Source organism: Podarcis melisellensis, assembly GCF_964234715.1.
Source record: "Podarcis melisellensis genome assembly, chromosome: 2".
NCBI classification, from domain to species: domain Eukaryota; kingdom Metazoa; phylum Chordata; class Lepidosauria; order Squamata; family Lacertidae; genus Podarcis; species Podarcis melisellensis.
Window position 1 is genome coordinate 25,263,511 of NC_138529.1, and position 15,213 is coordinate 25,278,723.

At 46.4% G+C, this 15,213-nt stretch overlaps 1 protein-coding gene across 1 annotated transcript; it reads left to right on the forward strand.

Moving 5' to 3' along the window:
* Positions 1-4,803: 4,803 nt before the first annotated feature.
* SOX9 (SRY-box transcription factor 9) lies at positions 4,804-12,752 on the forward strand. Its single transcript, XM_081899761.1, has 3 exons — positions 4,804-5,755; positions 8,371-8,624; positions 9,483-12,752. The coding sequence occupies exons 1-3, from the start codon at positions 5,325-5,327 to the stop codon at positions 10,292-10,294; spliced, it is 1,497 nt and encodes a 498-aa protein (XP_081755887.1). The 5' UTR covers positions 4,804-5,324; the 3' UTR covers positions 10,295-12,752.
* Positions 12,753-15,213: the final 2,461 nt, after the last annotated feature.

Genomic DNA, 15,213 nt, shown 5'->3' on the forward strand with positions numbered 1-15,213 from the left:
CTGGAGCGCCCGGGGGAAAGCGGACCGCTCGAAGGTCGCCGTTGTTTTGCTCTGGAATTCATTTCCTCGCTCAGGGGTTGAAAAACAGAGATTGCACCCCACCACACACACACACACACACACACACACACACGAGAATCCCACACTGACCTGAATTAGCACAACAGGGAAGCCCTCGAAATTAACGCTATAAACGCTGTCTGGCCCCCTTTTGGAGGAAAAAGCACGCTCCTTTTGAAAAATAAAACGCCTCTTAAAAGCGACTCTTATTAGTACATCGTTTCAAGGTCTGCTGGGGGGTTTTTAGGTTTTGGGTTTTGAAAAGAGGGGAGGTCTAACGTGAAACGAGGAAGCTGGCTGAGGTTCCTATCTGTGTATGGATAGGAAGAAGCGATGACCAGCGAGTTTTAGATGGATCTATGGATCTCGGATTATCTTTAATTTGTATCATGGTTATTATGCTAATGTATTTATCTTAGAATATTTTGCTTCCTTGAAAAATATATATCGAGGGAAGAATATTGAAGAGCTTCTATTCTTGAATGAAAACTTGTTTAAATAGGCAGTAGTTTTCATGATTATTTTTTTCAACCGAACAAAACTATTGTTCTGTTTTGGTTTATTTCTGCCAATCGCCCATCAAGCATTACCAGACCGACTCAGTTTTCAACCAAGTCCGTATATTTCTTTTCTTTTCGAGCAAGGGGGGGGCGGGTGAATAGTAATCTTCCGCTGAGATTTTGCTGGAATATTCTGCTTTTTAGCGCAGAAAATCAATGCAACCAAGCACCTTCTCGACGAAAGAAAAAGACCATGTCCCAAAGTCATGCATATATTTTGTAAAAAAAATAATAATAATTAATTAAATTAAAAGCCTTTTCCGGTTGCTGCTCAAAATTTGAATCTAGGTTTAAAAAGGGGGAAAGGAAAGGAAAAACTCATGGTACATATTGTGCAAAACGAAATCATTTGTTTCTCTCTCCAGGGGAGTGAAAAGTTACTCTAAGCGTTGCAAGGGATAAGAAGATTACATTGTACTCTGGAAAACGTGAGCTTTCCCCCTTCGAGTTATTTTTATCAAAGGTTTCCCCCCTCCCAAACCATGTTTTCGAAGCCCATTTATCTTTCAACATTTCCAGTGTTAACTACGCAGTTTTGGGGGAGATAACTGTTTTATTGTGAAGACAGCAAAAGGGAAATGGATCTCACAATTATACCCTTAATTTTCTTCTGTTTCTGCATCGTCCTAATGCCGTATTAAAGGCATACTTTACAAGATAAAAGGCGCAGATTTTCGCAGACCAGGGGTGCCCTGGCAGAATAGCTGGGCAGCACAAGAGCCGTGGGCGAGGGGGGGGGAGCGGGAAGGGAAGGGAAGAAACGAGGGTTTTCCACCAGGAAAAAATGCCATTCAGGAAGGGGCAGCATGTGGCTTCCTCGCCACCAGGCCCGTGACAACGGCAGGAAGGTGCCTACCTCGGTGGGCGAAAGAAAAGAAGATTTGGGTCCCTTAAGTGGGATCCAAGCTATATTGACTCCTCGAGTCCTCGCAGGATTTTACCCTTCCCTCATCGCAGGACACAAGTCCAAAAGCAGCCGAGGCAGAAACCCGTGGTGTGTTTCGGGTTTGTTTGCTTAAAAAAATACTAACAATGCGCCTTCTTTAATCTGGAAAAGACGCGTCCTCCCAAACTGACGGCGGGGGCGCCGTGGCTGGCAAGCGACGTCGGGCAACTCTGCCTGATGCTTTCCACGACAGTCCTTTCGACCATCTAGAGCACCCCACTGTGCGACTCCCCCCCCCCGCCCTTAAAAGAAGCCCTGCCTGGGTTGCCTAGGGGCTCAGCCCTCTTCTCCGTGTGCAACTAAGTGCAAACACATGCGCCCACCTTGCCTCGAGGCAGCGATGCAATTGCCCCTCGATCAAGTCCTCTCTTGGGGAGGGGGATGCACAGAGTCCTTTCACCCCGGACCTCAAAACACATATCTGCAGCCCGATCCTATCCATGTATCCTGAGAGTGGAAACACATGAGCGGAAACTAGGATGTGGGAAAAAATATTTAAGTTATCGCTTGAATCCAACAAGGATAATAAGAGGCAGCAACTGGAGGGTGGCTCCCTTTTTCCTTCCCTTGGTACCACTTAAACTGGGAGGTAAGACACACTGAGATAAGTTTCAGCCATAGTGGAACACGTCGTGTACGTGTGAATCGCTGCAGTAGATCCTAGACATGCTGGCTTAGAAGTTGGCTTGTGCGTAATGGGGTTTATTGTGCTTGGAGCAATAGGGGTTTATTACACATATTGGAAATTGAACACAGGGTTGCATCTTTTAATCCCCCTCCCCTTTATGACTTAGTTTTTCTAGGTTGGAGGGGGCAGGAAAAGTCGATATAGTCAGGGGTCTTCGAGAGCAATCAGTGTTTTTTGAATGCAATAGGCAAAGAAAGGGGTTGTCATGGGGAAATTTTGCGGGTGCGGAGATAAAGAAGAGACGTGTAAGGTGACGATCTGCGCCCACCCCCCACCCCCGTTATCCCAAGCAGTTTGCTTGTTTTAAAACGAACTGTCTCTGAAACTTTTGATATCTTTATCAGTTTCCTTGACTCCGAAGCCGTTTCACCCGGAGAGGCTGCCTACATATTTACAATTGGATCGTGTAAGGGTGGCAAGGGGGAGTCGAGTCCTGATATATCAAATCGCCAGAGACTAATCTGTGCGAGTGTGTGCGCGTGCTCTTCAGGAGGTGCAGTGCTGGTGTGTGTGCGCGCGCGCGCCACCTTGAAGGAGCGTCTAGCAGCCTTGAAAACGTCGGGGTTACTTTTCTGAGCCTATGGTGCCCCCTCTGGATGGAAAGGAGAAGGACACTTGATCTGCAGCAAAGGTGATTTGTTTATATATGTAAGTCACTGTAAAAGTTCCAAGAAAAGTTTGAAAGGAGAGTGGAAAAAGTGCACGGAAAGCAAAGCAAAAAGGCAATGGAATGGCGTCTGTCCTAGGGAAGGCAACATGACAGCTCATGATTTAAAGAGTTTGCAATGCGGGAAGCGCCCACAACTGACGGGCTGTCGAATTGCTAAGCGAGACGGTGGGATGCGCACATGACGCCTCGATAGATGGATTATCAAAAGGCGAATCAATCGCAAACTGCGCCCACTTTCTCTCCTTAGCCGTTTCTCTGGCGCAGCCAAGCTGTTCGGCTGTGCCAGAGCGCATCCCCGTGCTGTGCATTCTTTATATCCGTCGGAAAACTTTTTCCTCCTGCTGTGTCACCTACTTTTAAGGAAATATTGTGGAAACATTGCAAAGCCAATAGGTATTTATATGTATGTATGTGCGTGTGTATATATAGAGAAGACCTGAGGTTAGTAGGCATAGCATCTGATTAAAAAAAAAATCAAAAACATTTCACAACAGACGTCTCTGAAACGAGATCCATTTGAATATATATATATATATGAAACGAAGAAGAAAACTTCTTTCTCTTTCTCCGTGGTTTGAGCAGCGGGGCGGGGAGCGATGGGGATAAATTTCGAGGCATAATGCACCCCTTGCGCCTGCTTTGCGTCTGGCTTTGGAAGAGAGGATGTCAGCGAGCCTAACAAGTAAATCCAAGCACTGTCTTTACGATGAAGGATCACGCTTGAGGAAGAAAATCCTGAATTATAGGGATTTAAAATATATTAGATCCCTCCCGGCAGGATGTGTAGCTGATGATCATTCCCATAAGATCAACCCTTTCTAAAAAAGATGCGTAGCCCATGTGCAGGTTTACTGTACTTGAAAGTAAGTCTCGCTGCTTTCCGTGGCGCTTACTCCCTAGTTAAGCCCCTGGGTTGGATAGTAGCTTGTACCTGTTGACTTTTATGGTGGAAAGTCTTATCTGCTTGAAATAGAAAGTTGGTCATGTTATGTTCCTACACAGCAGATCACTCTCAGCGTGATATTTTGGAGGAGGGTGTTACTGTCATTCACACACACACACACACACACACACACACACTAACCCTACTTTGCACAGTGTAAGGCCAGAGTTAGGGATATTAAAGATAACCATTTTTAAAAGGAGTCGTCCTAGCCTAAATATATAGCGTAGAAGGGGTGGTGGTATTTAAAACTAAACCTCTGGGTCAGATTCTCACGCCGTGAATTGCAGTGCAGCGCTGAGGAAGTCACCCTCGCCTTCTCTTCCTGAAACTTTTAAGTATGGATAAAGCATTAGGATGAGCAAACAAAAAAACAACAAACCCTCCCATAGGAGAGGTGAGTCAGAAAAATCACTGGATTCAAAGCTAGCGGGGAGACAAATGGACAGACAGACAGACAGACAGACAGAGAGTCATACAGAGGATCTCTAAGCTCTTTCCGAGTGAGAGAGCGAGCGAGCAAGCATTTGTTCTGCAGTTTTACCCGAGCGATGACGTATCTGCTAGGGAAGATTTCGTGCCTTTTCTTCAGCAGAAATCTGCCCAGATCAAGAAGTAGAAAAAGAAAGGAGAAGAGTTTACTCGGAGGAATATATAGCGCAAGAGTTGGGAAGTACAAAGGCTCAACTGCAGCGCGCGACAAACTTTCTCTTTCCCTCCTCCCTCCCTCTCTGCCCCCCCCCCCCTATTTTCCTCTCTGAGATCTGCGCTCATTTCTCCCCTCCCTTCAGAGAGCGGCGAGGAAGGAGGGGGAGAGAGAGAAAACTTTTCAGCCAATCAGCTGTGTGCCAGCCCTCCAGGGGCAGGCCTGCCATTGGCTGAAAGTTTCTAAGGTGAAATAGCAGAGGAGAGTATTTATTAAAGAGACCCAGAGAGAAAGTTAGTAGAGCTGAGCTTGAAGCCGACTAGGTGATTTTGGGAGCCTATATATATATATAAAGAATATATATATTCTTTTTTCTCCTTCTCTACCTTCCAAACTCCGAGGAACTTTTTCTCCTTCTTTTTTGAAAGGGGTGGAATATATATTTTAATATATATTCTTCCGACAGCCCCTCATTGACTATCCACGAAAAAGCTGCCCACATGTCCGTTGCTTGAGAGCAAATATCTGCAGCAGCAGCAGCAGCAGCGATTTTGCAAAAGCGTCCGAGATCCGAGGTCTTCTTTCCAGTTTCTGCAAGCCAGGCGGGACATTTTTGGTGCCCCTTGCGAACTTTTCCTTGTCGTTGCCGCTGGGCTCGCCTCTTTTCATGCAGTTTTAAGAGACCCTGCCACTTTCGCTTTTTCACCCCTCCCCACCCTCCTCTTCCTCCCCCCACCCACCCCCTCTTCCCACCCCCTCTTGCTCGCTTTTTTCATTCCCACCGATATCCTCCCCCGGGTCGCTTTCTCGCATGAATCTCCTCGACCCTTTCCTGAAGATGACCGAGGAGCAGGAGAAGTGCCTGTCCGGCGCCCCCAGCCCCACCATGTCGGACGATTCGGCCGGCTCCCCTTGCCCGTCGGGCTCCGGATCGGACACCGAGAACACGCGTCCCCAAGAGAACACCTTCCCCAAAAGCGACCCGGACCTGAAGAAAGAGAGCGACGAGGACAAGTTCCCCGTGTGCATCCGAGAAGCCGTCAGCCAGGTCTTGAAGGGCTACGACTGGACGCTCGTGCCCATGCCCGTGCGCGTGAACGGATCCAGCAAGAACAAGCCCCACGTCAAGCGCCCCATGAACGCCTTCATGGTGTGGGCGCAGGCCGCGCGCAGGAAGCTGGCAGACCAGTATCCGCACCTGCACAATGCCGAGCTGAGCAAGACGCTGGGCAAACTCTGGAGGTAAGCGCTGGGGATGGGCGCAACGGGGGGAAGGAAGCGGGTTGCCAAAGGGGCGCTGGCACGCTTGCTCCGGAGGAAGCGTGCAGAGGATCGCAGCCCATAGTTAGAGGGACGGGGAGGGTCTCCATGGTTTGATTGTTTAGCTTCAGGGGTGCCAACTTGAATAAAATATTCAATAAATAACCATGTCAAAAGACATGGTGTACGCACATAATTTAAATGGCAATGCCCGTCAACTTTTTTTGGGGGGGTCGGCCCCCTCAAATATTTTATGAGGGGTGCGAAGGAACCTCAGCCCCTAGAAGTTGGCTCCTGTGCTTCGTTTTGCATCACCACGCCTTGGCAAAGTCTACTTTCCGCCACTCGGGGTCTGTCTGTGTGCAGCATAGGAGCCAGTCCTAGGGGCCGAGGTTCCAAAGTTGCGCCCCCCACCCCCACCCCCACCCCCAGTTAATGGCCATTGCCATTGAAATGGTGTTTGTGTGCCACGTCTTGGGATCGATAATGTGGGATGGGGCTTGTCTGGAAACCACACACACACACACACACACACACACACACACACAAAATATTTTATTCAAGTTTGCCTCCCTGCTCTGCAGGAGCAGGGCCAGAAGGGAGAAATTGCACGCGTGGGTTGGGTGCGCGCACGAGAGAGAGAGAGAGAGAGAGAGAGAGAGAGAGAGAGAGAGAGAGAGAGAGAGAGAGAGAGAGAGAGAGAGAGAGAGAGAGAGAGAATGTATCTTAACAGGGACAGACGTTTCCAAAGGGGTGGTTGGTGGGAATCTGGGGCTTGGAGATCCCATGCTGAGCTCCTCCTCCTCCGCAGAGGTAGCGTGAAGAGAGCCCAACTAACGCGCAGCTCTTGGAGAGTGTGTCCATTGAACTTCACATGCAGGTGGCAAACCGGGCATTTGGACTGGGTGGGAGCTACTTCTGAGTGCAATCCGATCGGGTTCTGCAAGAGATGTTCTGGATCAAAATGTCGTTTGTACCTTGGTTTGTGGGCATATATGTTCATAGGAGCTAACTCCTAGAGGGTCCTTCAACCTCCCTCCATTAAAATATTTGAGGGGGCCAGGACCCCCCAAAAAGTTAATGGGCACTGCCATTCAAATAGTGCGTGCGTGCCGTGTCATGTGATCAATTATGCAGGGCAGGGCTTACCTGCCCCCCCCATATTTTATTCAAGTTGGCACCACTGTATGTGTCCATCCATATTTGAGGTCCTGTTTTAGCTTAGGGAAGGGAAGGCCATGCTCTGGTTCGGCAGCATTGCTGTGTTCAATGAGATGCCAACACCGGAAAATAAGGCTGTAATGTATACTTCCCCAGGAGGAAGTCCTAATAAACTCAAAGGGGCTCACAGCAAAGTAGACCTGCATAGGATTGCACTATAACAGCAACTAAATGATGAGGCAGTGCTAAACCCCTTATTTTTAAAGTGGCCTTGAAATTATGCCAAGGAGAGAGCTGTCCCATTAAAAAAATATATGCTGTGGTTACTCTGAAAGGCACTCTGCACATGCCCAGGAATAATTTATTTTGTACACACCTGCCCATTAAAAAACAAACACATTACAAGGTTGAGCTCTGACAACTCAAGCCCTGTTCTCAAGACAAAACATGAATGGCACACGTTTGGGTATGTGATGATTGTTGGTGTAAGTTGGCAAGTGTGGACCAATAGGAGGTTGAGTCGGAAAGATGACTTGCAACAGGAGGGAGGGGGAGAGGGAGGGAGCAGGGAGTTAAGAGAAAGTGAGTCAACTGATTGAAACATAAGCTTGTGACTTTCCACAAGAAAAAGAGAGAGAGAGATCAATGGTATTTGCAAATGAAAGGTTCATGTTGTTGTTGTTGTTGTTGTTGAGTTTAGCTATAAAAAAATGGTGGGCAGTTTGTGCTGGTGGCACCCAAAGTGTTGGCTCCTAATCTGTATTTGTGTGAGTGTGTCCTGGGTTAGTTGGTGGGGGTGGGTGGGTGGGAATTGATTGATGGCTCCAACCAAATTCCAAGTAAGGGGCCAGAGTCCCTGTAGTGGCCGATTTTTGTTATGTCTTTTTTGAAAGTAGCCAAAACACTCTGCTAATTTCTTGCAAGAGGAGCAGAGTTCTCAAAAGGGACCCTAAGATGATGTAGAAAAGGAACAGGCAGAGGCAAACTTAGCAGTACTGGACAACCAAGTCCTTTTCCTGACAGTGCTCAGAGGTCCCAGAGAAAGTTTCTAGTCTGCTCCTAAAAAGGGGGGGGGGGAGAGAGAGAGAGAGAGAGAGAGAGAGAGAGAGAGAGAGAGAGAGAGAGAGAGAGAGAGAATGCTCAGATAGCAGGATGTCTAAAAACTGCCTTCCTTGCCAGCTTTGCTATGCCGCTAGGACATTTTGGCATAATGTCCTATGTTCGCATATATCTGGATCGTGACCTTGGTATGACCAGAAGCCCATTTTGCACAACTTTGCAGCTTTCAACAGCTGCCTGGGACAGTGCTCTTGCAGACAGGCTCATATTTATTTAATTTTTTTGCAAAATGAAATATGACCTAAGTGCTACATTCTGGAAATCTCTGCAGTTGACACCATTGTATGTAACCACAAGGCCCTTTCTGTCTCGCCCAGGTTATTGAACGAGAGTGAGAAGCGCCCATTTGTGGAGGAGGCGGAAAGGCTGAGGGTGCAGCATAAAAAAGACCATCCAGACTATAAGTACCAGCCGCGAAGGAGAAAGTCGGTCAAGAATGGGCAGGCTGAGCAAGAGGAAGGATCTGAGCAAACTCACATCTCCCCGAATGCCATCTTCAAGGCCCTGCAGGCAGATTCTCCCCAGTCTTCATCCAGCATGAGTGAAGTGCATTCCCCTGGAGAACATTCTGGTAAGTGTGCCGTGTGCTGTGGTTCTACTCGTAGAAATAATAGAATTGTAGAGTTGTTAGGGGTCATCTAATCCAACCCCCTGCAAGGCAGGAATATGCCGTTGTCCCGTATGGGGACTGAACCTGAAACCTTGGCATTACCAGCACCACACTGAGCTGTCTATTATTCTTTTAATGAATTAGGCTGCTCCCATTCAGGTGGATGCAGAAAAAGAGCGCACTTAGCGATCTATTGCCCTTATGCATCCTGAAGCATCTCTATAGAACAGGATAACAGGTACGATAGGGGCAAAGCACGTGCAGAAGTGTGTGTCCTCTTTAGGTGACAGGTCATTGGCCACCACTGTCAGCAAGTACGTCTCACGGACGACAGCATACAGCATCATTTGCACACATTTCTCTTTGCATAAGGTAATTGCTTCTGCCAGCAAAACGTCCCAATCCAGTTTGCACCTTTGCAAACCAGCTCTATAAGCTGTCCTCTTTTTCAGCAGAGCACAGTCTCACAGGTACAAATTTCTTTGGCTGTACAAAACAACTGATCTAAGGAGCCATGCAGCTATCTTCAGTGGCAATTCCTTATTACTGGTCACCCTACCACCACCCTCTCCTTTCACTCACCTCCAGACAGAGTTAACCATTAATGGAATTATCATCGTAATACAACACCTCCTGCTTATATATTTTAAAAAATGGCTGCTGTTAGATTTCCAGTGCTTTATGGCACTCTGTCTGGACCCCTTATCAGTAGGAAGATAGGCCCAGGTGTGGCCTGCCTGCAGTTTTGACTTCAAAGGGGTGGAGGGGAAAGTAGCATGCTGACTCTGACAGATGCCGTTTCTCTTCTGTTTCCTGCAGGACAGTCTCAAGGGCCACCGACCCCTCCCACTACCCCTAAAACAGATGTGCAGCCCGGTAAGCAGGACCTGAAACGGGAAGGGCGCCCCCTGCAGGAAGGAGGAAGGCAGCCGCCCCACATCGACTTCCGAGACGTGGACATTGGTGAGCTCAGCAGCGACGTCATCTCCAACATTGAGACCTTTGACGTCAACGAGTTTGACCAGTATCTCCCACCCAACGGCCACCCCGGGGTCCCGGCCACCCATGGCCAGCCCGGCCAAGTCACCTATACCGGCAGCTACGGAATCAGCAGCACGGCAGCTGCTCCAGCCGGCACGGGACATGTCTGGATGTCCAAGCAGCCGCAGCAGCCACAGCCGCCGTCTCAGCCACAGCCATCCCAAGCGCCACAGCAGGCCCCGCAGCAACCCCAGCACACCTTGACCACGCTGAGCAGCGAGCCAGGGCAGGCCCAGCAGAGGACACACATCAAGACGGAGCAGCTGAGCCCCAGCCATTACAGCGAGCAGCAGCAGCACTCGCCCCAGCAGATCAGCTACAGCTCCTTCAACCTGCAGCACTACAGCTCCTCCTACCCCACCATCACCCGCTCGCAGTACGACTACACAGACCACCAGAGCTCCAACTCGTACTACAGCCACGCTGCCGGCCAGAGCTCCAGCCTCTACTCTACCTTCACGTACATGAACCCCGCCCAGAGGCCGATGTACACGCCCATTGCAGACACTGCCGGGGTGCCTTCCATTCCTCAGACCCACAGCCCGCAACACTGGGAGCAGCCTGTCTACACACAGCTCACCAGGCCGTAAGGTTTTTGACGGACAGCAAAAAGCGTCTTCAGACTTTGGTGAAAGTTTCTTTTTTAAAAAAAGAAAGAAAGAAGCAGCAGCAAGCTAAACAAGTAAGAGAAAGGAAAATCCCAGAATGCTTTGTGTACTACAGCATCCTTCCGAAATCAGCTGGAGAATCCTGCTCCATAAACAAACATTCCATGGTGAACTTAGAACTTTTGCTTTGGAGGCGATTTTCATTCCCAAAACAGCCAGCTTAGTTCGCCTAGGTATGGACTTGGTGATTATTTTTTAACAATAACTAAAAATGAAAAGCGAATAATTTTTTTATTATTACAAAACTCAAAAGTATTCCTCTGTGAGGAATATGCTCTATTCTAAGTATTTTGTTTCGTTTCGTTTAGTATGTACTGTGTATGATTCGTTACCAATTTGAGGGGATTTTATATGTTAATTGTACTTCTTGTTTTTAGAGAAACTTTTTTTAAAAAAATGCTCCTTATTTTGACAGCTAAACAACACTTAGCAAAATGGCATGCCTTAGCCAGAGGTATTTTTGTATAGTTAATGGTCTTCTGTTTGTAGGCAGCAAAAAAAATGTGGATAAAGGAAAAACAAACCAGTGATCAGTTACTCAATGTGATGTTGTGGATTTGGAAAGAGACTTTATTTTTCCAGCTGGGAAGTAAAAGGGTTTTTTGCGGGGAGGAGGGAGGTTTGAAAGAAAAAGAAGATCTACACCTTAAGCCTTAAAGAAACACTATTGAAAAGCCTTAACAGCAACCCTGCAATATCTTCCAAGAGAGCTTGCGTAATTCTTTCTCTCACTGCCAAGGGGAAATACGAGGCTTCAGAGGAAGACAGTTCAGTTTTTTAAGGTCTGAAGCTCTCTCTTTTTTTTAATGCAACCAGCAACACCAGATTATAATGCCACAAATCCTACCATGACTTGCCTTCTTCAGCTTCTGGCACTGCCCCCTCCCCATGTGCGAAACAGATGCTGACCAGTCCATAGAAAACAGCCCCCCTGCAAAATCCATTATGAACCCAATTTGCAGGGCAGGGCAGGGATATCGACTTTAACAAAGGTCATGGAATGACAGCACTGGTGTGTGTGTTTTTCTTTCTTTTCTTTTCTTTTTTAAAAAAGTATATATATTTATTTTGTGGCGGGGGTGGGGAGAGTTTTTTAATCAAGAGATTTTCCTCCATTTCTCCCTTCCGCATTAGAAGTTCTTGTAATGTAAACAGAAATTCCAGAGTCGGTATATGGTGCCTAATCGTTAAATTATGGTCTAAATCAATAACCCCTTTATTTTATTTATCCCTCTCATTCCCATTTTTTTGGTACTTTTTATTATTATTATTCCTTCAGAATGTGTCTTAGGTTTGTACAAGTATGTCTGCCTCTCTTCTGTTCTCCCTTTCTTCTTCTTTTCCTTCCTGTTTGAGGATAAACTGGAAAAAAATATGCTGTTGTTGTTTTTCATTGTAGACACAAAAGATTGCAAATGTAGTGTATCACTGAGTCATTTGCCTTATTTTCTGCCTCACCTCTTCCAGATTTACATATTGCGCCTGGGAGTAGACAGGCCAGCAGAGTTAAGGTAGTAGAATGGACTGTACCACTTAAGCTTTGATGCTACTGTTGGGGCTGCCATTTTTAATGCTTCCCCCATGGGATTTTTATATTTAAACCCTCCATTGTTGTTGTTTATAATTGCAGGGAGTTCTTTTACAGGGGGTGAGGGGAAGCATTCGAAAGAAACAATACCCCCCAACTTGCAAACCAAAGTGGTACAATCCACTCTACTACCTCCAGATCCCACCACCTTCTATGGGTGTTGTAGGGCAGGCCTTGGTCTGTTCAAGAGAAGCAAAGCAACAGTGGGTGCAGCCACCAATCCCTGCTGCTTTGGAAGCCCTCTTCTTTTCCATGGGGCTTGCACATTTCCATGGGGCTCATATTTGCCCCTTGAAAGCTCGATGGAAATGAACGACAGTTGCGGAGCAGCGGTTCTGGACTGGTAGCTGCCAAAGTGTGCAGCTCATCTTCCACCTCTTCACACTGTGTGATTTGGGAGGGTATTTAGGGCAAGGAACTGACCTTTGGTGAAGCGGTGGCTGAACAGTTAAGGATTGCTTTTTTAAAAAAAAAAGATAGCCAACTTTTTTATTTAAAAAAAGTTATATTTGTTAATGTTTTGTAGGGAATACAGTAGAAGAAAATCTTAAAGCACTCTTATAATATGGTATCTTTTCTACTTCTATATTAAAAAAGCAGATATTTCTAAAGTATTTCTGTAACTTAAAAACAATCTTTCCTTTTTTTAAAAAATCAGTTTTAGGTAAGGTTGGGTTTCCGTTTTGTTTCCGTTTTGGTCATTTTGTTTGCAAATCCCTTTTGGTTCTCTGTACAACTTACCTTTTTGTATATTATTGTTTGCAATAAATATACGTTTTATTAAACTTTAAATGAAGTGGAGCTTGTTTAACTGCCGTATCCATAACTGAAGCAATGTTACCTCCCTATTTAATATAAAAATGGCCAATGAATTTTTGTTGTTGTTCTTTAGTCATTTAGTTATGTCGGAATCTTCATGACCTCATGCCAGGCACTCCTGTCTTCCACTGCCTCACACAGTCTGGTCAGGCTCATGTTTGTAGCTTCGAGAACACTGTCCAACCATCTTGTCCTCTGTCGTCCCCTTAACACTCTCCAACCATCTTATCCTCTGTCTTCTCCTTGTGCCCTCCCCTTCTCCTTGTGCCCTCCCCTTCTCCTTGTGCCCTCAATCGTTCCCAACATCAGGGTCTTTTCCAGGGAGTCTTCTCTTCTCATGAGGTTGCCAAAGTATTGGAGCCTCAGCTTCAGGATCTGTCCTTCCAGTGAGCACTCAGAGCTGATTTCCTTCAGAATGGATCGGTTTGATCTTCTTGCAGTCCATGGGACTCTCAAGAGTCTCCTCCAGCACCATAATTCAAAAGCATCAATTTGTCAGCAATAAACCTTCTTTATGGTCCAGTTCTCACTTCCATACATCACTACTGGGAAAACCATAGCTTTAACCATTAGATCAATACATACCTGTCACTGATCCAATGGATCTGCCCTCCCCAGTTCTCAAACTATATCCAGTTCCTGTGGCCCACTCAGAATACTCTTAAATTGGATAGATTAATCCATGTCTCCCATAGAGGTAATGTTGGTATATGTGCCCAGGGCTATTTTTTCTAGAAAGAAGGTGCCAGAAATCACCATCCTCTCCTCTTCCCTGCTGTGGGACCTGCAATGGTGCCGACCCAAAAGGTGCCAGAACTGCACTCCTACTGAAAGAAGTCTTGCGTACAGCTCTGCAAACAGATTAAGGAAGAGAGGCACCATTTCATAGTTACCAACCCACCCAGGAATTTTCACGACTTCACATTTCCAGTATCTCCACTGATACTTGGGCTGCTTCTGAGATTATTCCTTAGTGGAGGAGTTTCCAGACCCTGAAATGGAAACAGGGTTTTCAGACCATAGGAATAACAAGTCATCTCTGACTGCCATTGCCTATATCAGACTGATTCCCAGCACAAGTCAAAGGACTGACGGAGGGTGAATGGACTGGCTTTGTGTGTCATCCCCCCCCCCCCCGCACCCCACCCTGGTCACACAATGTATGCAAATGCCAGACCCTCTCCAAAGGTACCACCTTGAAATTTCAAACATAGTTGCACCATTTGTAGATAACCCATGAAAGAAATTGTGCACCATTCACACATGCCCTTAGGGAAAAGCACCTTTGGGTAAATGGAGAATTTGAATGGGGAAAGCAGCAATCGGGGTGAGGGCTTGTTTTACTCATTTAGGATATTTCCATCCAGCCCTTCATCATAACAGAATGGGGTACAGTGCACAAAATGAAATGCACTCCAAACCTTTCCTGACATGTCTCACTCTTTTCTCTCCTCCCCATTAAATGTACATCCTGCCTTTTCTTCCCCCAAAATGCCTAGGATAGTCTACAAAAAAGCAATAAAACAATACATTGATTTTTTTTTAAAAAAAAGCAATTAAGAACATCTAAAAACTTTTTTTTTAAAGCTGTAGGGATATTTTTGCACACATTTGCATTTCATTTAAAGGTAGCCTTTTCATACACAACTTCAGATGTAACCTTCCTAAGAATAGAAGGAAAGGGGGGACAGCTCCCCAAGGTTAGAATCAAAATACAACTAATACACTAAAAATATAGAATCAGACATTATGACAGACCACCACCACAGTGGTCCTATGGATAGACTTGGGCCTTGGGGGGGGGGTGGTCCTAGATTCCACTTAAAGCTCCATGAACAAACCATTTTGTGGTTTTAGGCAGATCATAGTCTGGCAGCCTCTGATCACATCTGTAAAAATGAGACTTGCTTCATAAGGCTCATGTGGGGATGATGAACCAGACCAGGCATGGAAGGAAGTTTCCTTCAGACATTGAAACTATAATTTAAGACAGCCTCTGTCCGTTGATTTAAATGGTTTATGCATAGCTTATTGTAGTCCCTCCAAGTGTCCCTATTTTCCAGGGACATCCCTGATTTGGGGAAGCCAACCCGTTTCTGATTTGATACCAGAATGTCACACTTTTCCTTACGACATCCTGGTTTTCATCGGACAAATGTTTAAGGATATGGAATTATCCGACCCCCGAGCTGTCTGAAGACAATCCTGTACAGCGGAAGCTCGGGTTGCGAATGTGATCCGTGCGGGAAGTACGTTCGCAACCCGCAGCACCGCGTCTGCGCATGTGTGGGTTGTGATTCGGTGCTTCTGTGCATGTGCAAAGCATGATTTAGCACTTCTGTGCATGCACAAGCAGCCGAAACCCAGAAGTAATCCGTTCTGGTTCTTCTGAGTTCGGCGCAGTGCGCAAGCCGAAATCATGCAACCCAAAATC

Excerpts from the sequence above, each read along its gene's own strand:
- SOX9 (XM_081899761.1), top strand. The coding sequence starts at position 5,325 with ATGAATCTCCTCGACCCTTTCCTGAAGATGACCGAGGAGCAGGAGAAG. Across the intron at positions 5,756-8,370 it reads ACGCTGGGCAAACTCTGGAG|GTTATTGAACGAGAGTGAGA; the intron begins GTAAGCGCTGGG and ends TGTCTCGCCCAG. Across the intron at positions 8,625-9,482 it reads TTCCCCTGGAGAACATTCTG|GACAGTCTCAAGGGCCACCG; the intron begins GTAAGTGTGCCG and ends TGTTTCCTGCAG.